Below are 25,488 nucleotides of genomic sequence, written 5' to 3'. Positions count from 1 at the left end.
TTTGGTGCTATATGCCAATTCCAGTTCAGGTTCTACTTGTGTCTTCTCTTCTGATCTTGCTTTTCAACTTCTGCCTGAGAGTGAGATCATCTCATATTCATACTTCTGTTTCTGACTTATCTCACTTAACATGAAATTTTCAAGCTCCATCCACTCTTTGTGTTTCATAGAATTATTTTCTGAGTTTTCTTGTATCTGAGTTTCTTCATGAATTCTATATCTACTAGTTCTTGATATCTCATATATTTGTGGTTTCTGGAATGTTGTTACTCTTTTCTTGTGGTGTCATATTACTCTAAAATCTCAAATTTCCTTATAGTATATTCCTTTATATATACATTTGACTTGCTTCTTCCTTGTCTGCTTTCTGTGTATTTAAAGTCTAGGTTAGAAATTTAGGTAAATATCTGCTTCTTTTACTATTAGATGGGTATGTTTTTATTATATGCATACAATTGCTGGCTTTTGTTGGTGCTGTGGGCAACCTGGAGTAGGGGACTGGGTATCACTGTGTCAGTAATGAAGGGTAGGAGCATAGAAGGAGGTGGACTGCCTCTTATAACTGTTCTGGGGAAACTCAGGTTTAGCTGGGAAGTCTTGTTTTACCTCCTCTTTGAGCTCTTGATCTGAAAGTCAGTTGTCATCAGAGGTCAGCATGCTTAATGATGGAATGGGAAGTGAAGTTATAGTTATTACTAGTTTTTCTGTTTCCATTTTTGCAAGGGTCCAAATTCATGGACCCCTTGGTTCCACTTCTTTAGTATCCATCTGGACCAGTGGCATGAATCTCCCATCCAAGTATTTACCAGATCTGACATTGCTTAGTTTGTGAGATTAAAAAAGTTCAGGGTAGTATGATTATAGACTGATTACAATGATTCCTCTCTCCAAGACTTTTAGTTAGATTTACAATCCTTTAATCCCCATTCACCCAAGAGGCTGCCTTCAACTTTCCTTATCCATCCACTATCTTATCACACATAGATGTGTAGGTATGTACAGCATTCCAAGGTGATAAACAGATGAAATTCTAATTTGTTGTTGATTCGTTCATGAAGAGGTCCTATGTACTAAAATGATGCTAATATCATCTTAAAATTTGGCTATTTTAGAATAGCAACTCTCAAAGTATGGTCTGGGAATGAGAGACTTCAAAACTCTTTCATAGTGTATGTGTAAGTACTTACACTTTTAGACTCTGTGATAAATTTGTAATTTTCTTTAGTTCACACATAGTAAATATTGATATTGATGTGCAAATAATGTGTTCATAATTACCGTCATCACATTTTGTTCATAAAATTGCAAACCATTTTACAATAGTTCATATAAAGTTTAAGTAGGCTGGAAAGATTTTTTCCATTGTTATTGGAAAGATAATTTTTTTATTCCTCTAAGATTTTTGAATTTGAAAATCATGATTTTAATTCAATTCTTAGTTTTAAATAAATTCCTAGTAAAGTTCCTTCTTTACCAGAAAATTCTTTATTATATTTCTTTACTATCAACACAAAACTAAAGAAATAGATTTCTTGAATCATAGCACTCACCATCACATGATTTTGTTTCTAACATTTGTTCAGGACACAAATGCTGATTCTCTAGTTCTTGTATTATCACTGCTCTGGAACGGACCTGTATTCCACCAAAGCCTAGGTCTTCGCCATTCACACAGGTCAGCTGACATAGGCTCCATGATGACCAGTCACTCAAATAACAGTCACCTATAAAACCATGGTTTATAGTTTATACCTATACCCATAGAAAATAGTCAGATAATCATTTTCTTACCCAAATAGGTATTTTTAGATATGTCAGTCATATAGGACATTTAAATATATAATAAAAACTTAATATTTAAAATTTTACAAGTAGCTTTGTAAGTTTATATTAATGCCTTTGGAATGGAATGAATGGCAATGAGTAGATTTTATTGTCTGATAAAAATATAAAATAAAATATGACTCAAAGGAACTTGTTTATTCTGATCACTTATCTTTCAAGAGATAGTAAATAGTTAAAACCTACTACCACTCTTGTCACATTATTGTAAACAGATATTTTAAATACTTGTACAGTTCAAAGGACATTTAATTATACATTGGTATTATATTCTAGGTGTTTATAAGTTTAAAACAGCTTTAATCCAAGGCTATGAAAACTGGTTTTTAAGCATTCTTCCCATTTCTTTCCAGAGATATAAAATGAAGACAATGGAGCTGTTGCAGTAGTGCGAATAATGCATATACTTTCCCATTGATATACATCTTCAATTAGCTTCCCTTTTTATTATTATTATTTTAAATATTTATTTATTCCCTTTTGTTGCCCTTGTTGTCTTATTGTTGTAGTGTTGTTGATGTCATCATTGTTGGATAGGACAGAGAGAAATGGAGAGGGGAGGGGAAGACAGAGAGGGGGAGAGAAAGACACCTGCAGACTTGCTTCACCGCCTGTGAAGCGGCTCCCCTGCAGGTGGGGAGCCGGGGGCTGGAACCCAGATCTTTATGCCGGTCCTTGTGCTTTGTGCCACATGCGCTTAACCCACTGTGCTACCACCCGACTCCCCCCTTTTTATTATTTTATTGAAAACTTTTTGCATGTTAAATTATCACAAATTATAAATATCCAGATAACTAAAAATGCCACGACCTGATTATATATCCATGCCCTCAGTATCTAAATCAAGAAACAAGGCATTAATAAACATTACCTGCATGCAATGAAATTGTGCAAATGTGCACAAATTGTGCACATGTGCAGTTCCACAACATCCAGTTCTCTTTTTCATTCACATAGAGAGACAGAGAGAGGTGGGGAGAAATAGCACATCATTCCCTAGTGTCATGGCTCACCCATGTGATGATGACTTGGGATCAAAACTAGGCTATATTCATGGCAAGCATCATGTCCTACTCATTAGTGAACTAATTTTCTAACTTATGTGTACTTTTGAATATCTGGATTTTTTCATCTGTTTATATATTTTTTATTTTCTTTATAAAATATTTATAAAATTTACAAGAGTAGAAGATAAGAGGGATACATTTCCACACAATGCTCAACCCCAGAGCCCCATATTCCATCCCCTCCATTGTAAGGTTCTCTATTCTTTTATTTATTTATTCCCTTTTGTTGCCCTTGCTGTTTTATTGTTGTTGTATTTATTACTGTTCTTGTTATTGATGACGTTGTTGTTGGAGAGAGGAGGGGGAGACAGAAAGGGGAGAGAAAGATAGACACCTACAGACCTGCTTCACTGCCTGTGAAGCAACCCCTCTGTAGGTGGGGAGCCGGGGGCTCTCACCGGGATCCTTATGCCAGTCCTTGTGCTTTGTGCCACCTGCGCTTAACCCACTGCTCTACTGCCCGACTCCCAGGTTCTCTATTCTTTATCCCTCTGGGAGTATGAACCCAGGGTCATTATGGGTTGTAGAATATGAAAGGTCTGGCTTCTGTAACTGCTTCCCTGAAATACATAGACATTGTCAGATTGATCCATACTGCCAACCCGTCTCTCTCTTTCCCTAGTGGGGCAGGGATCTGGGGAAGTGGGGCTCCAAGACACATGGTGGGGCCCTCTGCCCAAGGAGGTCAGGTTGGCATCATGGTATCATCTGGAACCTGGAGGCCTCTCTTGAGATTCTTGAGGTTGAAAGAAGTTTCTTTGCAGAGTTCACATCAGCTGTTGTCTCCAAGCTGCCATCTTGGATCCACATTTCATCTGTTTATATTTGTGCTGTTCAACACATGTATATGTAGTTCTCATTTTTTTCATTCTTATGACTGTACTCTACTTCATTTTATAATTTTACCACAATTTGCCTATTGTCAAGAATGTGGAAGGTGTGAATTTTCCTGTTACTACTAATATTATTTTGAAAAATTTAGAAATTTTTGCCTTTTTAAATTGTATGTATCTATTACTACTAAATTACTAAATTACTATTACTACCCATGTGTGGACAGCTGGAACATGGTCCACATCTTCACTGAGAACAATGAAAAGTTAATTCACTATACTCATCTATTCTTTGGGATAGGTTACTTGGTGATACTGCTCAGAGTATGCAGGAAATAATGATAAACCCAATGCATGGGAAATTTTATGATTTAAAATCTTTCTTTTTTTAATATTTATTTTATTTATTTATTCCCTTTTGCTGCCCTTGTTGTTTTATTGATGTAGTTATTATTGTTGTTGTCATTGTTGGATAGGACAGAGAGAAATGGAGAGAGGAGGGGAAGGCAGAGAGGAGGAGAGAGAGATAGACACCTGCAGACCTGCTTCACCGCCTGTGAAGCGACTCCCCTGCAGGTGGGGAGCCGGGTTCAAACCGGGATCCTTATGCCGGTCCTTGTGTTTTGCGCCACCTGCGCTTAACCCGCTGCGCTACAGCCCGACTCCCAATTTCAAATCTTTCTAATCATATATAAGTAACTTCTTTTGCCTTATGTCATACTGAAGTTATCTAATATTTGCACAAAGGTCTCTGGAAAATTTATGAATAAAAAAGCTCGTGATAAAATTAAGAAATAAGGAAATGCATGGACTATTTAATAATAGACACACGTATATGTAATAGTAAAGCAAGGAACTACTTAAGAAACTGGATTTGAGGCCCCACTCACCACCCGCAGCAGGGACACTTTTTAAAGCAAGGGTCTATCTTTCTTTCTTCCTTTCTACCTCTCTGTCCCCTCTCAACTATTCTATGTCCTACTGAATAATGTAGTTGAATAAAAGGGGAAGGTGATGGCTTCTGGGAGTAGTGGATTCAAAGTGCAGACATCAAGCCCCAGCCATAACTTTGGTAGAAAAAAATAGTAAAGCACAGCTATTTTGTACACCCATATTACTAGTGGTCAAGTATCTTGAAGTGCAGAAAATCTTGGAGACAAGGTTCTAAGTTCTTTTTCAAGAAAGTACTAACAATTTTAAGTTGTCTGAGACTTTCAGAAACACTTTTAGCCCCCTAGTCAATATTATTTTGGTTACTCAAAATTTTTTATGCAGAAAAATCTATTGAAATTAAACTTCTGGGGGCCAGGTGGTGGTGCACCCGGTTAAGTGCACACATTACAGTGCTCAAGGTCCTAGGTTCTAACCCCTGATTCCCACCTGCAGGGGGGAAGTTTCACGAGTGGTGAAGCAGGGCTGCAAGTGTCTCTCCCTCTCTCCTTCCCTATCTCCTCCTCCCTTCTCAGTAATAAAATAAATAAAATATTCAAAAAAGAAATTAAACTTCTGTCATATGAATGTAGTATAATCATCTCAGTAATTATAAATTATATAGAAATAAGACATACTTTTATTAGTAACCATTATATCTATGCTTATATCATCTGACATAGTATTTTATGTGATAAAATTTAATAACACATTTTTTTAATATTTATTTTATTTATTTATTCCCTTTTGTTGCCCTTGTTGTTTTATTGTTGTAGTTATTATTGTTGTTGTCGCTATTGTTGGATAGGACAGAGAGAAATGGAGAGAGGAGGGAAGATAGAGAGGAGGAGAGAAAGATAGACACCTGCAGACCTGCTTCACTACCTGTGAAGCGACTCCCCTGCAGGTGGGGAGCCGGGGTTCGAACTGGGATCTTTATGCTGGTCCTTGTGCTTTGCGCCACCTGCGCTTAACCCGCTGCGCTACAGCCCAACTCCCAATAACACATCTTTTAATGGTAGTCTATGAGTTACTTAATTGTCACTCCAAAATTATCCATGTCAATAATTAAAGATTGATGTGTGCTATTTCCATATATTAAACACCTTATTACACTATTTCAGCCATTGTAATAATAAAATCATATTATGCTTGGCAAAGATATAATTAAGCACATGAAATACATTTTTTAATTATTACACTCTAAAGCTCACTTGTTCATTTAATTCTAGCTTTAAAATCCCATCATTGGGAAAATGTAAAAACAGAAATTGAAATGATAGATTGCAACTTTTAAATGAAGAGCAACCTACTTATAGATCTCCAACTGAAATCACTAATAAACAAACAAACAAATAAATAAATAAAGGAAAACACTATGAGATGCTTGTCTCCTGTTGTTATTTCCAACCAGTTTCTGACCAGCACTAACAGTTGATAGTCAAATGAATGAGGAGTGGGTGATATGCCTAGCTCCTCTGTTTAAACTCTGTATTTCTCTGTCTTGATTTATAGTGTAACATAGTAACATAAAATAACGTTAATCATATGTCATTGTATTACATATGATCTATTTTCTTCTCAGAATGATTTCTTGTTGATTTATCTGTATATTGTGTACTAATTATAGTGTATCTAGGTATACATTTATCATTTATTTTATCTTACACCAATAGTATGTTACTATTTTGAATATTTAAATATATTTTTGGCTACTATGTGTTCAAATGTCACCTCTCTCATTTTCTATGTTTTTGAAAAACTTAAACAGATATTTTCTATCCTTATTTGCTTTTTTGTAATAATTAAAATTAAGATTTATTAACAAAACTATTAAAAATCTATTAGTAATACCTTAGTTCAGTGTACAGTTGTACTAGCCAATACAGTAAAAAAAAAAAGAAAATTCACAAAAGTACCATTTTCATTATTAGAAATAATCACCATGATAGGCACTAATGAAAGTAAACAGAAATTCTGTAAGATCTTTGCCTATTTTTATTTTCATAAACTTTATCTCATACTTCCCTTGTAGATCATAAGTTGAAGGACTTAGTTGCCATCTATGCTGATGAAAAATGAAACAACACCAAGAATAAACTCCTTTCAGGAGAGCTGAGGGGAGACAGCAAAGGAATAGCACATAAAAATTGTATGTGTTAGATTCTATGTTAAATCCCAGGGACTGCCAGTAGCAAGAGCTGAGTTATGTTCTGATCTTAACCAAAAAGTAAAAAACTCCACAGGGCAGGTTTCAATGAGGTCACATAAGTGGCCTGGTTTTCACTCTATTTGCAGGTTATAAGAATGCTCTCTTGTTCCCCTGTAGTCTCTTCTGTTACAAAGATGTTATTGTATGAGAAGACTATTGATATGCTTCAACTTATAGTATGTCTACATCTCTTTTCAATCTATGTCCTGTAAGAAGTTCCCAAAAAAGAAACACTTTGCATTTGTTACCTGGACAAGGTTGGGTGCAGGTTTCCTCAAGAATTATTTTTTTGGTACCATCTATAATAGGTTCAATGTCAATACAGAACTCATCATCTACCACTTTGCTGAGATCATCAGCTGAGCCATCACTCACTACACAAGAAATATTCCTTTTTCTGGTGCCTTCTCCACACTGGGCATCCTGGAATTGAGGAAGTAATAACTAATTAAGGAAAATGAAAATTATTCATTAGTGAGTTCATAATTTACACTAATCTCTGCACCATTGATTTTGATTTATGAACAGTTAAAGATGCATTTGCAACCTCCAAGGAAGAAATCCTTTAGAACACTAGCTATAAAGCATACAGTGAGCAATTTATTTGTTTTTGAAATACAGACAGGCAAATAAATTTTCATTAAAATTAATCAGTCTCCCTCTAAATGATTTTTAAAATGTAGAACAGGGAGTATTTGTTATAAGTATGAATTAAATAATTACAAGACATGGCAAGACACCTCACCTACTGTTTTTATTATTTTTTTATTTAAACTTTATTGAGGAGGTTAGTGGATGATTACAGTACAGTTGCTGATAAATGGTACAATTTCTCAGCCCATTGTGATAGGTGTCTGCAAAACTCTCTTACCCCCAATTTAGGTCCCTTTCCACCAACATGCACCAGGACTCCAACTCCCCCTCTGCCAGCTCCCTCCCTTCTCCAGTTTCCCAAAAGTCCCAAGTTTTGTTGCAATACACCACACTCAGTCCAATCTTTATTTTGTGTTTTCCCTTTCTGCACTTGTTTAAGTTTCACCTATGAGTGAGATCATCTGGCATTCATCTCTTTAAAAGGCACTATGTCAATTTGAACTGGGTGTGGTGCGTTGCACCAAAGCACAGGACTCTAGGGAAGAAGGGGGAAAAAAACACTGGAGAGGATTTTGGGAGTCTGATGAATGATGATGGAAAAGGACCTAAGTTGTGGGTGAGAGTGTTCCGTAGACATCTATCACAGAGAAATAAGTTGTACTCTTATATCATCAACTGTGCTACAACCAGTAGCACACTCAATATAGTGATAAAAAAAAGGAAGCATGTCATGTGCAAGCTTTCAAGACTATTGCTGAAATGACTGCATATAAAAATAGTTATTTTCATATAAATTCTGGAAAATTGATACAGACAATTGGACAATTAATAAATTCTGGAAAATAGATACTTGGATTTCACATGTAGACCAATGGTCATATTGCCACTGATAACAAGGTTTCACTGGACAAGGTTTGGATTGTTCCATCAGGGTGGGGCATGGTCTTCCATCACCCTGAAAGGGTTGAGTCACTGTTCTTTTTCTGATCATTTTTCCTATAAAAGATACAAAATGATGTGAAATTAGTGATATAACTGTTCGAGTATATATCATTTTGGTAGAAGTCATGATAGATACCTAGCTTGAGAAGATCTAAGAAATAAGACATACTTTTTAGAAAGATTCCTTCTCCCCACCCTCCAACCCTCATCTACTGCCTTCCAATTCAATCTTTTAACAGATAATTTTAGATGACTTATAGGGATATTTCCCTGCATAGTCCTTGATAGAATGCTTAATGCTAATGAAGTTATAAACAAACCTGTGAGGCCACATGTTTGAGAACACTCTGACCAAGGAGACCAGTCTGACAGCTGACAGTTCACAGGGCATTCGACCATGCAGGAAATATTCATCTGCCAGTTCTTTTCCAGGTCAAGCTGAAAGCAAAGAGGTAGGTATGACACAAAAACAGGATTATGAGGAGTTATTGATGGAAGAGGGTAGGACAAGAGCAGGAAAAGTATAAGATGTATAATAGAAAAATGCACCTGGAAAACAAAATTAAAACTTAAGTGGCTTAGTTTAGGTAAATGGGAGGAAAGGGCACAGACTGAAATGGTGAGGCCATTTACTTAGTATACATTGCTGAACTTTTCCAATAAGTAATGAAAAGTGGATTCTACTTCCAATTTGGCTAATTTTTGCCTACATGAGATACAAATATATAAGTACAGTAACTCCCCATTATTATAGAAGACATCAAGAATAAGCTCAATATACAGATATATCATTGTACCTTGGGGACAGTTACTTATATATGTGCATGTTAAACTGAAAAGCAAAAGGGAGGGATTTAAAGGGCAAATAAATTGCAATGCATTTAGTTATAAAATATTAGTCATTAAGTAAGCTAGCTCTTCCCATATTAAATGTAGACTCCTAGAATTTTCTGATTAATATTCTACATACATTTAAATTTTTTTTTGACTGCAGGGTTATTGCTGGAGCTTAAGTGACTGTACAATGACACCACTGCTTCTGATGGCCATTGTTTTTCTTAGAGACAGAGAGAAATAGGGAGAGAAAAGATAAGAGAGGAGAGAGAGAGAGAGAGAGAGAGAGAAAGAGAGAGAGAGACCTGCAGCACTGCTGCTCCACTTGTGAAATTTCTCCCTGCAGGTAGGGACTGGACAGCTTGAACCTGGGTTCTGGTACATTGTAATATGAGCACCCAAATAGGTGTGCCACTACCTGGGCCCCCATTTTAATATTTTAAAAATACATGCTTTACTAAAACTTTGGTATTAATCTCATCATATAATAGTGGTCTATTTTATTTGCATTGAGCTCCATGACTTATTACTTAATACTTAAGTACTATACTCTCAATATATGCATTTTAATATCATCTACTATATTTTTACATAACACACACATGTGTTTTCTAAGATTCAAAAGAAGTACTGAAATAGAAAAACTAGAGCTAATGGACCTACCCTATGATCCTGCAACTCCTCTCATGGGGATATATCCTAAGGAACTCAACGCACCCATCCAAAAAGGTGTGCGTATACATATGTTCTTAGCAGCACAATTTGTAATAGCCAATCTTGGATGGACCTTGAAAAATTCATGTTAAGTGAGATAAGTCAGAAACAGAAGGATGAGTATGGGATGATCTCACTCTCAGGCAGAAGCTGAGAAACAAGATCAGAAAAGAAAACACAAGTAGAACCTGAACTGGAATGGGCATATTGCATCAAAGTAAAAGACTCTGGGGTGGGTGGTTGGGGGGAGAATATAGGTCCAAGAAGGATGACAGAGGACCAAATGGGGGTTGTTATATGGAAAACTGAGAAATGTTATGCATGCACAAACTATTGTATTTACTGTTGAATGTAAAATATTAATTCCCCAATAAAGACTTCTTTTAAAAAGAAAAAGTAGGGCTTATTAGAAGAATACAATTAAAAATTATTTATTTATTATTGGATAGAGATTGAAAGAATTGGAGAGAGACTTGGGAAATTGTGAGGATGTGGTAGAGCCTGGCAGGGCTTGACCTGAGGAATGCATCTATTCTGTCAGTCTCTCTCTCTCTACCAAGAGGTTAAGCAAGAGGGACAGGAATAACCCCAAAAGTTTGCCCTGTCATATCATACTCCCTGCCTCACAAAACACCCTGCATTCCTGATACTATGGCCTGCTCCCTTATTATCTACATAATCATTGTTTTGCCTGAAAGATCCCTACCCATTCCATTCCACTGATCTATTTTCTTTCTACCCTCAAGACCCTCCCTGCCTGCAGGATATTATTATTTATCGTACCAGTTAAAACCCTCGCAACAGTTGCTAAGGAAGTTACCTTTCCCAGCCCCTTTTGCCTTTCTCTGCCCCTTTCCAAACCATGTCAAGCCATTTCCGTTTCCGACTTGCCACCTCCAGCCGACCTTTAAAAGCCTGGGCTCCGTGATCAATAAAGAATCAAATTGCCTTGCCAACACAAACTCTGTTTATGAGTTAGTCATCTCCCTCATGTCGCTGAATGAGTAGCAGCCCAGCCTGCCTCCAGTCGCATTCTCTCCAACCCAGAGAGTACGTACCTGGGAAGAGGCACCACCATGCTAGCACGAGGACTTAGAGAGGGAGTGAGACAGAGAGACACCTGTAGCTCTACTTCACCACTGATGAAGCTTTCCCCCATGCAGGTGGGGACCAGTGACTTGAACCTGGTTCCTTGCACACTGTAGTTCATGTGCTTGACCAGGTGTGCCACCACCTGGCCCCAGAAGAATGCAATTTTTATTCACAACTGTTGGGGTGAACAATTCTTTTTTCTTCTGAATGAAAGACAAGTTTTTTTTTGTGGTAAATTTAAACCACAGAAAATGACTATATATATATGCTCTGGCTTATAGTGGTACTGAGGACTGAACCTTAAATCTTTGCTGCCTCCAGCATGAACATATTTTTGCATACTCATTATGCTATCTTCCCAACCAACCCTAGAGAGATAAAAATTTTTATAGTCTTATATTATGGTTCAAGTATAGCTCTTGGCTCTAAATTATATACTGTGAAATTATTAGATTAGGTGTTTTTTTTAACACTATATCTTGTTTTATTTTATTATATTTTACCAGCACTGCTCAGATCTGGTTTATGGTAGTACCTGGGACTGAATGAACTTGGGGCTTTGGAGCTTCAGGCGTAAGAGACTCTTTACATAATCATTATGCTACCTATCCCTCCCCTTGTTGCATCTTTGCATTCACTAACATTATAATTACCATTAGGAATACTGAATATAGCTAAGTGTTTTGTATCATCTTCAAAGCAGCTTCCCAAGCCATTCCTTGTGGGGAGAGTTGCTAACTATACGCCTTGTCTTGATGCTGAATGCGAGCAACTACTAAAGCAGTATGATGAGTCGGGCGACCCAGATGTGGCTGACCATCTCATTGCCTCCCTGGATGCAGCACGCCAAGCCTGCTGGCAGCAACTCACAGAAAGTCTGAACTTCACCCACTCAAGTAGGAAGGCCTGGAAGCTTCTTCATAGTCTGGGTGCTGGTAGCCAACCCCCTCCCATCTCCCATCCTCCCATATCTCCAAACTCAGTGGCCAGTCACCTAACTCAAGTTAGACGTGCTAAGATCGACCCAGTCTGGAAAAGAAATTTCCCATGAGTGGTCATCCCACTTCCGTTTATCTTGTCCATCTCCAAAACTCTCTCCCTTTACACTGTCTGAACTGGAAGACGCTTTGAAGAGGGTTAAACCAGGAACAGCTGCTGGCTATGATAACATCACCCCAGAACTCATTCTTAACTTGAGCCCCGCGGCAAAGAAGTGGCTCACTACATTCCTGTCCCACATCTTAGAATCTGAATCTATGCCCAAAATTTGGCGTCGTGCAAAGATAATAGCAGTTTTGAAACCAAAGAAAGACCCAACACTGGCCGCCAGCTATAGACCAATTTCTCTCCTCTCCGTGTGTTACAAACTCCTTGAGAGGCTGCTTCTGTCACGTATGTCTCCTCTTACAGAGAAATTCCTATCACCCGCCCAAGCTGGTTTCCACCCAGGAAGATGTACCTGCGAACAAGCTCTGGCCCTCTCAACTTACATTGAAAATGGATTCCAGAAGAATTTAAAGATGGGTGCTGTCTTTGTTAATCTCACAGCAGCCTATGACACCGTCTGGCACCGTGGTCTCCTAGTCAAGATCTCAAGATGCCTGCCTCCATGGGTGGCCAACACTATATCGTTTCTTCTCCAAAACAGAAGATTCCGGGTGCATCTGGGTGACAAGTCTAGCAGATGGAGACTTGTCTCATGTGGCCTCCCCCAGGGCTGGCTCCTACTCTATTTAATATTTATATCAGTGACCTCCCAGAAACTTCTTCAAGGAAGTTCATCTACGCCGATGACATCTGCTGTGCAACTCAGGCATCCAAGTTTGACATCCTCGAGGAAACACTCACGAAAGACATGTCTCTGATATCTGATTACTGTAAAAAATGGCGTCTAATCCCTAGCACTGCAAAAACGGTATCATCTGTTTTCCATCTACACCATGCCTCGGCCTCGCGTGAGCTTAATGTGCAGCTTGGCGATACGAGAATCCGGCATGAAGCCCAGCCAGTCTATCTTGGCGTTACTCTCGAGCGCACCCTGTCATTTCACGAACATCTCATAAAAACTGCAGCAAAGGTGGGCGCAAGGAATAATATCATTGCAAGACTGGCCAGCTCCTCATGGGGCGCGAGCGCTTCCACACTACTATCATCATCTCTGGCATTATGCTATTCCACTGCAGAATACTATGCCCCAGTATGGTTCCGTAGCCTCCATGTCCACTTGGTTGATTCCAAATTATATTCCTCCATGAGGATAATTTCTGGAACCATCCATTCCACCCCGATTCCATGGCTGCCAGTTCTTAGCAACATCGCCCCGCCAGATATTCATCGGGATGCGGCATCATCTAAGTTCATTTCCCACGTCTACGCTCGACTGGACCTGCCAATATATGCGATATCTTCACCCACCCTGTCCAACGTTTGACGTCTCGTCACCTAATCTGGTCCCCTACGCCTACACTGAACTTCTCTGTTCCAGACTCTTGGAAACAGAGTTGGCAGTCAGCTGAGGTAAAGAACAAACACCTCATCACAGACCCCTGCAAGCGTCAACCCGGCTTTGACCTAGCATGTTATGATTGGGCCCTCCTCAATCGCTATCGAACAGGCCATGGCCGGTGCGCCACTATGTTCCATCACTGGGGAGCCAGAGACGACCCGAACTGCCCCTGTGGCTACAGACAGACTATGATCCACATAGTCAATGACTGCCACCTCTCCAGATTCAAAGGAGGTCTAGAAACTTTACATCAGGCTCAACCTGACACTGTTGACTGGCTATGGAAGAAGGGCAAACGCTAGAAGAAGAAGTGTTTTGTATGACACCTTTCTACTTCACTATAAACTCATAAAGCCATGTCAGGTTACAAATGACTAGATTATAGAGGTGACATGATGAAAATGATGAATTTAAGGTAGGCAATAGTTTCATAGAGAGAGGATTTGAATTACAGATATTAAACAATACTGAATTAATTATTCTTCTAGAAAGTTACAGAATGTCTGCTAAAAAATATTCTGCTATCCACTAGTAAGACTTTTTTCTAACTGAACTATACATTTCCTTGAATTTATTGTAGCTGTCCTTATTCTCTCTTGCATCTATTTTTTTTATTATTATTTATAAAAAGGAAACACTGGGGGATTCCAGAAGATGGCGGACTGAGAAGCTGCTAGTGGCTTGAGGTTCAACAACATCTACTGGAAATGAAATGAAAACAACATTGGAGGAAAGGAATGGCATGATTAGGGAAACAACAGTTGAGACCCCCAATGAAAATATTGATTATCTTGAGGCAATTAGAGAACTGAAAGCTGAAATAACTGTAATGAAGAAAGAAGCTGAGGCAAGGGAAAGCAGACTAACAGAAGCAGAAAACAGAATTAGTCAGACAGAGGATGAGTTAGAGAAAACTAAGAAAGAGGTGAAAGAGCTCAAAAAGAGATTGAGAGACACTGAAAACAACAACAGAGACATATGGGATGATCTAAAAAGAAGTAACATTCATATAATTGGCCTGCCAGAGGAAGAAAGAGAGGAAGGTGAAGCAAACATTCTAGAGGAAATAATAGAAGAAAACTTCCCAGACCTGAATAACAGAAAGGACATTAATATTCAAGAGGCCCAGAGAGTACCAAACAGAATCAACCCAGACCTGAAGACACCAAGAAACATCATAGTCACAATGAGAAGTAAGGATAAAGAAAGGGTCCTAAAGCCTGCAAGAGAAAAACAAAAGTCACATACAGAGGAAAACCCATAAGACTATTAGCAGACTTCTACTTTAATTCTAAAAGCCAGAAGAGAATTGCAAGATATCTATCGAGCCCTGAGTGAAAAGGGTTCTCAACCAAGGATAATATATCCTGCTAGACTTTCATTCAAACTAGATGGAGGGATCAAAACCTTCTTACACAAACAACAGTTAAAGGAGGCAGCCATCACCAAACCAGTCCTGAAAGAGGTTCTAAAAGATCTCTTATAAACAAGAACATTACGATAATACTTGAATATATCAGAGCAAATAAAAATTTGTGGAACAATGGCAGTACAATACATTAAATCCATAATATCAATAAACGCGAATGGCTTAAACTGAACCAAGAAGGACTACAAAACCTAAATGCACCAATCACAGACAAAGAAATAGAAACCGTTATTAAGAATCTCCCCAACAACAAAAGTCCTGAACCAGATGGCTTCACAAACGAATTCTACAAAACCTTCAGGAAAGAGTTAGTACCCTTACTTCTTAAGCTTTTCCATAAGATTGAAGAAACGGGAATACTCCCTTCCACGTTCTATGAAGCCAACATCACCCTGATACCAAAAGCAGATAGAGACACAGCAAAAAAGGAAAACTACAGACCAATATCTCTGATGAACATAGATGCCAAAATATTAAACAACATCTTGGCCAACCAGATACAGCAGCACATCAAAAAAATTGGTCATCATGACCCAGTAGGAATTATCCCAGGAATGCAAGGCTGGTTCAACATCCGTAAGTCAATCAATGTCATTCACCACATCAATAAAAGCAAAGCCAAAAATCACATGATTATCTCAATAGATGTAGAGAAAGCCTTTGACAAAATCCAACACCCATTCATGCTCAAAACTCTACAAAAAAGGGGAATAGATGGGATATTCCTCAAGATAGTGGAATCCATATATAGGAATCCTACAGCCAACATCATACTCAATGGACAGAAGATGAAAGTGTTCCCCCTTAGATCAGGGACAAGATAGGGCAGTCCACTGTCACCCTTACTCTTCAACACAGTATTGGAAGTTCTTGCCATAGCAATCAGGCAAGAGAAAGAAATCAAAGGAATACAGATTGGAAGGAAAGAAGTCAAGCTCTCACTATTTGCAGATGATAGGATAGTATACATAGAAAAACCTAAAGAATCCAGCAGAAAACTACTGGAAGTTATTAGGCAATATAGCAAGGTGTCAGGCTACAAAATCAATGTACAAAAATCAGTGGCATCTCTTTATGCAAACACTAAATCTGAAGAAGAAGACATCCAGAAATCACTCCTATTCACTGTTTCAGCAAAATCAATAAAATACATAGGGGTAAAGCTGACCACAGAAGTGAAAGACTCGTATACTGAAAACTGTGAGTTGCTACACAAGAAAATAGAAACTGATACCAAGAAATGGAAAGACATCCCGTGCTCATGGATTGGAAGAATAAATATCATCACAATGAATATTCTCCCCAGAGCCATATACAAATTTAACGCAATACCCGTCAAAGTTCTACCAAGCTGCTTCTTTAAGAAAATAGAACACTACAATCATTTATCTGGAACCTGAAAACACCTAGAATTGCCAAAACTATCTTGAGGAAAAGAAACAGAAATGGAGGCATCACACTCCAAGATCTCAAACTATATTATAAAGCCATCATCATCAAAACAGCATGGTACTGGAACAAAAATAGGCACACAGACCAGTGGAACAGAATTGAAAGCCCAGAAATAAATCCCCACACCTATGGACATCTAATCTTTGATAAGGGGGCTCAGAGTATTGAATGGAAGATGGAGGCTCTCTTCAATAAATGGTGCTGGGAAAACTGGGTTGAACCATACAGAAGAATGAAATTGAACCACTTTATCTCACCAGAAACAAAAATCAACTCCAAATGGATCAAAGACCTGGATGTTAGACCAGAAACAATCAAATACTTAGAGGAAAACATTGGTAAAATGTTTCCTACTTACAAAACTTTTCCACCTACAGCTCAAGGACATCTTTGATGAAACAAACCCAATTCCAAGGAAGACTAAAGCAGAAACAAACCAATGGGACTACATCAAATTGAAAAGCTTCTGCACATCCAAAGAAACTATGAAACAAACAAAGAGACCCCTCACAGAATGGGAGAAGATCTTCACATGCCATACATCAGACAAGAAACTAATCACTAAAATATACAAAGAGCTCAGCAAACTCAGCACCAAAAAAGCAAATAACCCCATCCAAAAATGGGCAGAGGATATGAACAAATCATTCACCTCAGAGGAGATCCAAAAGGTTAACAAACATATGAAAAACTGCTCCAGATCACTGATTGTCAGAGAAATGCAAATTAAGACGACATTGAGATACCACCTCACTACTGTAAGAATGGCATTCATCAAAAAGGACAGCAGCAACAACTGCTGGAGAGGCTGTGGGGACAGAGGAACCCGTTTGCATTGCTGGTGGGAATGTAAATTGGTCCAGCCTCTGTGGAGAGCAGTCTGGAGAACTCTCACAAGGCTAGACATGGACGTTCCATATGATCCAGTAATTCCTCTCCTGGGGTTATACCCCAAGGACTCTATAACACCCAACCAAAAGATGTGTGTACTCCTAAGTTCATAGCAGCACAATTCATAATAGCTAAAACCTGGAAGCAACCCAGGTGCCCAACAACAGATGAGTGGCTGAGAAAGCCGTGGTATATATACACAATGGAATAATATACAGCTATCAAGAACAATGAATTCACCTTCTCTGACCCATCTTGGACAGAGCTAGAAGGAATTATGTTATGTGAGCTAAGTCAGAAAGATAAAGATGAGTATGTGATGATCCCACTCATCAACAGAAGTTGAGAAGATCTGAAAGGAAAACTAAAAGCACGATCTGACTAACTTGAAAGTAGGGCACCAAAGTAAAAACCCTGTGGTGAGGGGTAAACATGAGGCTTCCTTGGGTGGTGGGGGATGGGGGTGGGTGAGTGGGATGGGACATAGTCTTTTGGTGGTGGGAATGGTGTTTATGTACACTCCTAGTTAAGTATAGGCATATAAATCACTAGTTAATTAATATGAGAGGGGGAAAATTAATTGTATGTCTTGAAGTTTTTTTGTTTTTCTTTTTTTTTTCCCTCCAGGGTTATTGCTGGGCTCAGTGCCTGCACCATGAATCCACCACTCCTGGAGGCCATCTTTCCCCCCTTTAGTTGCTCTTGTTGTTATAGCCTCACTGTGGTTATTATCATTGCCACTATTGATGTTGTACGTTGTTGGATGGGACAGAGATAAATGGAGAGAGGAGGGGAAGACAGAGAGGGGGAGAGAAAGACAGACACCTGCAGACCTGCTTCACCACCTGTGAAGCGACTCCCCTGCAGGTGGGAGCCGGGGGCTCGAACCGGGATCCTTACGGTCTTGCGCTTTGCGCCACATGCACTTTACCCACTGCGCCACTGCCTGACCCCCATGTCTTGAAGTTTTTAAAACATAGACTGAGTCTTTTTAATATATAGGCTGTGTATTTGATATGCAGACTCTCTCAAAAGCCTAGATCAAGTAGATCAGAAGCAACCGGTGGCACAGCTATATACAAGATACTGGGTACTATACAGCAAACCCTAACAAAAGGACTTTTCAAAGTTAATCCAATTACCAAATAATGTGATGATAGCAATAACTATCCATTGTCTTTGTGAACCCTAAGACAGAAGGAACCTAACATCTCCACTATAGAGCCTATTTTTCCCCCAGTCCTGGAACCTTAGGATAGGGCCCACTTTCCCGCATGTCTCTCCCAATCCATATCAAATAATATTGCATCAGCTGATTGCAACCTAATCAATGCAACGATTGTCACCTCAACATGCTTCAGCTCAGACTGTGTCCAGAGACTTCAGATGTGGAATGACAACCCTTCAGCTTAATTTTTGGATGAGACCTTCCCTTTCGTAGTATTCTCTAATTCCATCCCAGGTGGTTCACTTTCTAACAAAGTCCCAAAACCTAGATATAGACCAGGCTCTGTGAGAGAGAGCCTATGTTCACACGTATCCATAAACTAGTGCAAAATATATACCTGAAAGCAGAAGTACACTAGAGTTTGCAGTGAGTACCCCCCTAATACTTCCTCTCCACTATTCCAAGTTTTGGGTCCATGATTGCTCAACAATTTGTTTGGCTTTGTATCTTAACTCTCTTTTCAGCCACCAGGTTCCAGATGCCATCAGGATGTTGGCCAGGCTTCCCTGGACTGGAGACCCCACCAATGTGTCCTGGAGCTCCACTTCCCCAGAGACCCACCCTACTAGGGAAAGAGAGAGGCATACTAGGAGTATGGACCAACCAGTCAATGTCCATGTTCAGCAGGGAAGCAATTACAGAAGCCAGACCTTCCACCTTCTGCAACCCGCAACTACTCTGGGTCCATATTCCCACAGGAATAGAGAATGGGAAAGCTATCAGGGGAGGGGATGGGATATGGAGATTGGCTGTTGGGAATTGTGTGGAGTTGTACCCCTCTTATCCCATGGTTTTGTTAATGTATCCTTTCTTAAATAAAAAATAAATAAATAAATAAAAAGGAAACACTGGGGAGTCGTGCAGTAGTACAGTGGGCAAAGCGCATATGGTGCAAAGCCAAAGGACCCACATAAGGATCCCAGTTGGAGCCTCTGGCTCCCCACCTGCAGGCGAGTTTCTTCACAAGTGGTGAAGCGGGGCTGCAGGTGTCTGTTACTCTCTCCTCCCCTCTGTCTTCCCCTCCTCTCTCCAATTCACTCTGTCCTACTATAAAAAAAATGGAAACACTGACAAAACCATAGGATAAAAGGGGTATAACTCCACACAGTTCCCACCACCAGAAATCTGTATCCCATCCCCTCCCTTGATAGCTTTCCTATTCCTATTCTTTATCCCTCTTGGAGTATGAACCCAAAGTCATTGTGGGCTGCAGAAGGTGTAAGGTCTGGCTTCTGTAATTGCTTCCCTGCTGAACATGGGCGTTGACAGGTGGATCCATACTCCCAGCCTGCCTCTCTCTTTCCCTAGTGGGGCGGGGCTCTGGGGAATTAGAGCTCCAGGATACATTGGTGAGGTTTTATGTCCAGGGAATTCTGGTTGGCATCATGTTAGCATCTGGAACCTGGTGGCTGAAAAGAGAGTTAACATATAAAGCCAAACAAGTTGCCAACTAATCATGAACTTAAAGGCTGGAGTAGTGCAGATGAAGAGTCGGGGCGAGGGGGGGGGTCTCCATTCTGAAGAAAGCTAGTAGATATATTTTATTTATATTACAAAGGTCCTGTGGCTATACTAGTCCCCCCCATCCTGAAATCTAATATGCAGGTGGAACCTAGTTATTGTCTGGGTAGATGATATCATGGCTGAAAAAAAGGACCAGAAAGCTGGATCAGCAAAGAGAGTAGCTCCCAAATATGGGAAAAGTGCATAAATATTGTAGACTGTAAACCCCATCAATTTGATGTGATCTGGAGCCCATATTCAGCTTAGGATATGACCTCTGCATCCCTGTAGATCTGAGCACACATTCTGTGTTCATCAGTAGGAACATTCCAAGCTGCCCCAATATCAGGACCCATCTTTCTCAGGTGTAGCATAGAGTATGTTGTCCATCCTCCCTTCAGAGGATGGAACATTTTCTACCGTTATTGATCCAAGTTGATGGAAAAGTCCTATGGTGTCCCACAAAGGGGTCTGTTTTGTTGTTCCTGATATAGATGACTGGTAACAATGGAGAGAGGGATTTATTCGCTGTCTAGGCCCATCATCAGTATGCTAATAAAATATTTGATTATTAATAAAATAAAAAAATAAAATTGCTTAAGAATAGGAAAGAAGAAATGCACTGTTTAGTATCAAATAAGGAAATGTTTGAAAATGTCAAAAATAAAAAATAGCATTAAAATGTTGGATGGAGGGAGTCGGCAGTAGTGCAGCGGGTTAAGCACAGGTGGCGCAAACTGCAAGGACCAGCATAAGGATCCCTGTTTGAGCCCCTGGCTCCCCACCTTCAGCCTAGTGGGTTCACAGACAGTGAAGCAGGTCTGCAGGTCTTTCTCTCTCTGCCTTCCCCTCCTCTCTCCATTTCTCTCTGTCCTTCCAATGACAACGATGTCAATACAACAACAATAATAAATACAATAAAAAATAAAAAAAACAAGGGCTACAAAAAGGAATAAATAAATAATTTTTTTAAATGTTGGATGGATTTAACCTTTATTTTCCTCACTGATGGGCAGTAATACCTTCTCAGTATTTATAGATGCAGTTAAGAGAGTTAGCTACTGCTGACAGAGAATATAGGGTTTGTACATGTTGGCAGACTCTCAATTCAAAGTTAAGAAAGATAACACTTTTTTTTTTCTTTTACTCAAGGCTGTAGACTAATCTTCCTGCATCCTTAGGAGTGGGTACAATGGGATAGGAATTATTCAGTCATGCCCAGGAAGTGGTACAGTGGATAGAGCTTCAGAAATTACTCATTCTAGTTCCTACAGAGTAGCACTGTTCCCTGATGACAGTATTTGTAAAATGTTATGACTTGAATCTCTAATTGGCACTTCTATTTTTGAACACTACAATATTTGCACAAAAGAATAAATTTATCAATGATTGTGGATAATTAAAATTTATTATCTCAGATTTTTACTCACATTTCATTTAAGAATGAAATGACTTCCCAATAAAATGATTTGAAAAAGAATTATTAATCTTATTAACACCTGTTCCCAGAAGTGACAATGAAATATTTTAAAATAGGTTTTGTATAGTGGGTTTACCTTTCAAGATACCAGAGTTATTCATCATAGAGTTCATTCTGTACCTCTCAGGAGGGCATTTATATGTGCATTTGCAAAAAAGAAAACATATTAATAACTTGAAGTAGATCACAGAAAGTTCCCTAGACAACATATAAGCATAATAATCTTCATTAGTAATAATACTGCTTTATAATGGTTACTGAATTTTAATATGATTAGTTTCAAAACAACACACTCAGTTGTGATATTTCTAATCCAAATATGAATAAAATGTTGTGTTAGTGAGAGATATTTACTAATTAATTTGCCATTTTATACTTGTCTGTGAACATTGTTCTCATGGACAGAATATAAAGAAGTTAGTTTCACATGATAGAGATAACAAATGGCTTAAAATATTTACACTATAAGCTTTCACTTAGGGTTAGAAAATTTATTGGCTTATAACACCATTCAGGATATATAGACAGTAGTGATGGTTATAAAGTTTATAAGTGCCTTATAAATAAACACTTATAAACTTTATAAGTGCCTCCCAAGTGTTCTAAATCTATTCAAGGTTTCTATTTATCTTGGATAGCATATATTTATCTTGGATAGTATATAAACATAATTTATGAGAAACCAATACCTATCAGGAATATGAATAGAAATCAGACAAATTACAACATGGAACATTCATGAAAATTAAGAAATATAAAAATATGTTTTATTATATTTTATACAGTATTTAGAAATGGTCTTATTTTCATAAATTGGAGAATTAACCATCATAATTTTCTGTACTTAAGCTAGTAGCAAATATAATTCTTTTATTTGAATTTCAAGCTCTCTTCTACAGATGTAAGTACTTAGGCTCACAGCTTGGCATTAGATCCTAATATCAAAATCTTCTGTCATACCACATGTGATCAATGTTTAACAACAGTGAGAATAAATGATGGATCTTGGCAAGTGTCCCAGGCAACACAAAATTCACATGAAATTATAAAAGATGAAGAGTAGTTTAAGATTTATTACCTTTATTCACCTTGATTATTTACTGTTCCCTAAGCATTCCTTTCATAATAGGTTAATTAGCATACCTTTGGGTTCAAGCAGCAACAACAACAAAGTACAGATAATTATGTGTAGAAATCAGTAGAAGTGGACATTTTCTCTTTTCAAGAAAGTGCTTATCAGCCTTTGAGTAGTGTTGAAAAACATTTTCTAGGGAGTCGGGCTGTAGTGCAGTGGGTTAAGCGCAGGTGGCGCAAAGCACAAGGACCGGCCTAAGGGTCCCGGTTCGAACCCCGGCTCCCCACCTGCAGGGGAGTTGCTTCACAGGCGGTGAAGCAGGTCTGCAGGTGTCTATCTTTCTCTCCTCCTCTCTGTCTTCCCCTCCTCTCTCCATTTCTCTCTGTCCTATCTAACAACGACAACAACAATAATAACTACAACAATAAAACAACAAGGGCAACAAAAGGGAATAAATAAATAAAATAAAGTATTAAAAAAATTAAAGAAAAACATTTTCTGGCAGCGGATTACAAGGAGTACAGGTCATTTTGCTCAGCGTGAATTAGAATTATTATGAAAGAATTTACTCACAAAGAACACGGTATCCACTCACCTCTTCACAGTATTTCAGGTCAACTGACTTGCCATCACTTCGAACACAATCCAGCATCCTTGTTTTAATTCCATTTCCACAAACTGCCTTCTCACTTAACTGACATGTACTCCAGTCTGGAAGGAAAGGAATCCATCAGAACAGAAGTTATGTATGAAACAGATTTCAGATGAAACTCTTGATGACCTGAATCCCATATTTAATTCACAACTGCTTCCAAAGTCACACAATCAGTCATCCCACATATACAGCATATGGGGCCCAGCTTTGAATCTATTAGGAGTCAATTGGAATTGCTGAGGTTGCACATAGCTGCAGGGATTATTCTTGAAGGCAGATGTCTACTTGACAGTCTTGACAGCTAGTCATTAGAGATACTGTGGAAATGGCTATGGTTTGCAGATCAAATGTTACTTAAAAACTTTTTCTCTAATAAAAATAGAATTTAAAAATCTATCTTTTATTTCAGTCAAATAAATCATTTGACTTATTAAGTGTAGTTCAAAATTCCTGACATTTTTATATCATACTAATTATATTTATGAATATAAATATACATTTATATTTATCCACACAAAGCATTACTGGCTCTGTTTATTAGAGCCTCTCAGTATCTTCTTATGAAGAGAGATACTTTTTAATAAAAAATCAGATAGTCTTAGTAAAGTTATATATTTTATTTGTGACTTCTCAAAGTGAAATAAGGCATTTAAGTGATCTATTAAAGACAATCTACATAACGTGTTAATATTTGTGAAACATTTTCATTCTTGTCATTTTTATGTTTATTAAAATAAAAAAATATTTTTGTTTCATAAAAAATTTTATCTGCAAGGCTAAGAAGTATATCTCAAAAGCACATCTATATATACAAAATAGACAAGAATGAAGCAGAGCTGACAGATTCAGGATTTGGAATTGACCTAGGGATGACTAGAAACATACCTGTTACATTATAATTATAGTGGAAGCAGTTTTTGTTCAAGTTACAGGGTTCTTTTTCAATAGCATCAGGGCAGGATCTTCCCTCATCAGCAGGTTGTCTGATGGGATCAGCTGACCTTTGCCTGAAGCTGCTTTGATTGCAAGGCTGACAAAGAATAAAGGTGAATGCATGGTTACATGGTTACATAGACCTACTGTAATAGAGATTAGAAGCTAGAATGTTTGAAGTATTGGCTAACTTGAACAAGCTCATTATGCTTTAATTTCTTTATCTATAAAATCAGGATTTTAAATAGCTTCCAATGTTCTGTATAGCTATATATCACTTAACAGTCCATGTGTCAAACACTAATAGATACATCACATCACACACACACACATACAAATACATATGGTCATATTGTGACCATATACAGCAATATCTATTTATTGATTGGTCACTTGTCATCTACCCAACTATCATCATTTTCTATCTCTTTGATTATTCATCTACCAAATATAATCTCAGTGATGACAAAAAATTAAAAGTGACTGGATATGTTGATGTTAGTGACTTAATTATCGTAATGAATGTATTGTGTGTAAAAACACAATTTACTATGTAGAATGACTGAGTTGTATCTCAGTATCATGCTGTATCTTTGCTCTGAAAACATTTAGGTTATAGTAGGAACAGTAACTTTAAGTCTGAAGCCATAGGATTAGGTTAGAAAATAATCTGCATTCCTTTGTACAATGGTAGGCTCTCTATTGTGATTTAACCTGACTCCACTCAAATGCCACCCATGATTTTTACTCCTGCTCATTCAGTTAGCTGCTAAGCAGCACATTTAACAATGTTAATACCAAAATAGAATAGTAATTTCTCCATGAAACTGAGTCATATAGTCTTTTCAAATATTATATATTTTATTTTAGCAATGTCATTCTTCAATAGATGCATTTCCCACCCTGACTCAGGCTTTCAATGATGTCTTGAACAAAATGCATGGTGTTTTCAAAGGCATTCAGGAGTAATCCAAATTTTCTACATCAGCAGTGAGTTCTGTTTCAATTGACTTTCTACTTTGGATCCTAGAGAAAAGCCCCAACTGGATGTTGAAATAAAAAATTTGACTTTTCAGGCACAAGAAGTCTCTGAGTTAGTGTGTTGAAGGAGATTAATTGATGCACAGCTTTCTTCTTTTATTTTTAGCCAGATCACTTGCATTTTTAGTTTTACTACTCCTTCTGTAGTACCTCTACTGTGTAAAATATCATTCCTACAATTTAAATAAAAAGTAATGGGTAAAAAGCAAGGAGTGACAATTAACAAGAATCATCA

General features: G+C 38.2%; 1 protein-coding gene and 1 long non-coding RNA gene across 2 annotated transcripts in view; one reads left to right on the top strand and one right to left on the bottom strand.

Moving 5' to 3' along the window:
- The window catches only part of THSD7A (thrombospondin type 1 domain containing 7A), a 581,601-nt gene that overhangs the window by 11,775 nt on the left and 544,338 nt on the right, over positions 1 to 25,488 (bottom strand). Inside the window, exons 18-23 of the mRNA XM_007536219.3 lie at positions 24,165 to 24,309; positions 23,220 to 23,335; positions 8,741 to 8,858; positions 8,329 to 8,474; positions 7,133 to 7,307; positions 1,551 to 1,724 (exon numbers count right to left, since the gene is read on the bottom strand). Coding sequence (XP_007536281.2) covers positions 1,551 to 1,724; positions 7,133 to 7,307; positions 8,329 to 8,474; positions 8,741 to 8,858; positions 23,220 to 23,335; positions 24,165 to 24,309 — 874 coding nt within the window. The remainder of the gene's footprint in view (positions 1 to 1,550; positions 1,725 to 7,132; positions 7,308 to 8,328; positions 8,475 to 8,740; positions 8,859 to 23,219; positions 23,336 to 24,164; positions 24,310 to 25,488) is intronic.
- LOC132539895 (uncharacterized) overlaps positions 1 to 25,488 on the top strand; it is a 375,892-nt gene that overhangs the window by 48,548 nt on the left and 301,856 nt on the right. The window lies entirely within an intron of this gene.

This window comes from Erinaceus europaeus, chromosome 8, assembly GCF_950295315.1.
Source record: "Erinaceus europaeus chromosome 8, mEriEur2.1, whole genome shotgun sequence".
In the NCBI taxonomy this organism is placed as follows: domain Eukaryota; kingdom Metazoa; phylum Chordata; class Mammalia; order Eulipotyphla; family Erinaceidae; genus Erinaceus; species Erinaceus europaeus.
Note: the sequence above shows the minus strand (reverse complement) of the source record. Positions and strands in the feature narration are given on the sequence as shown.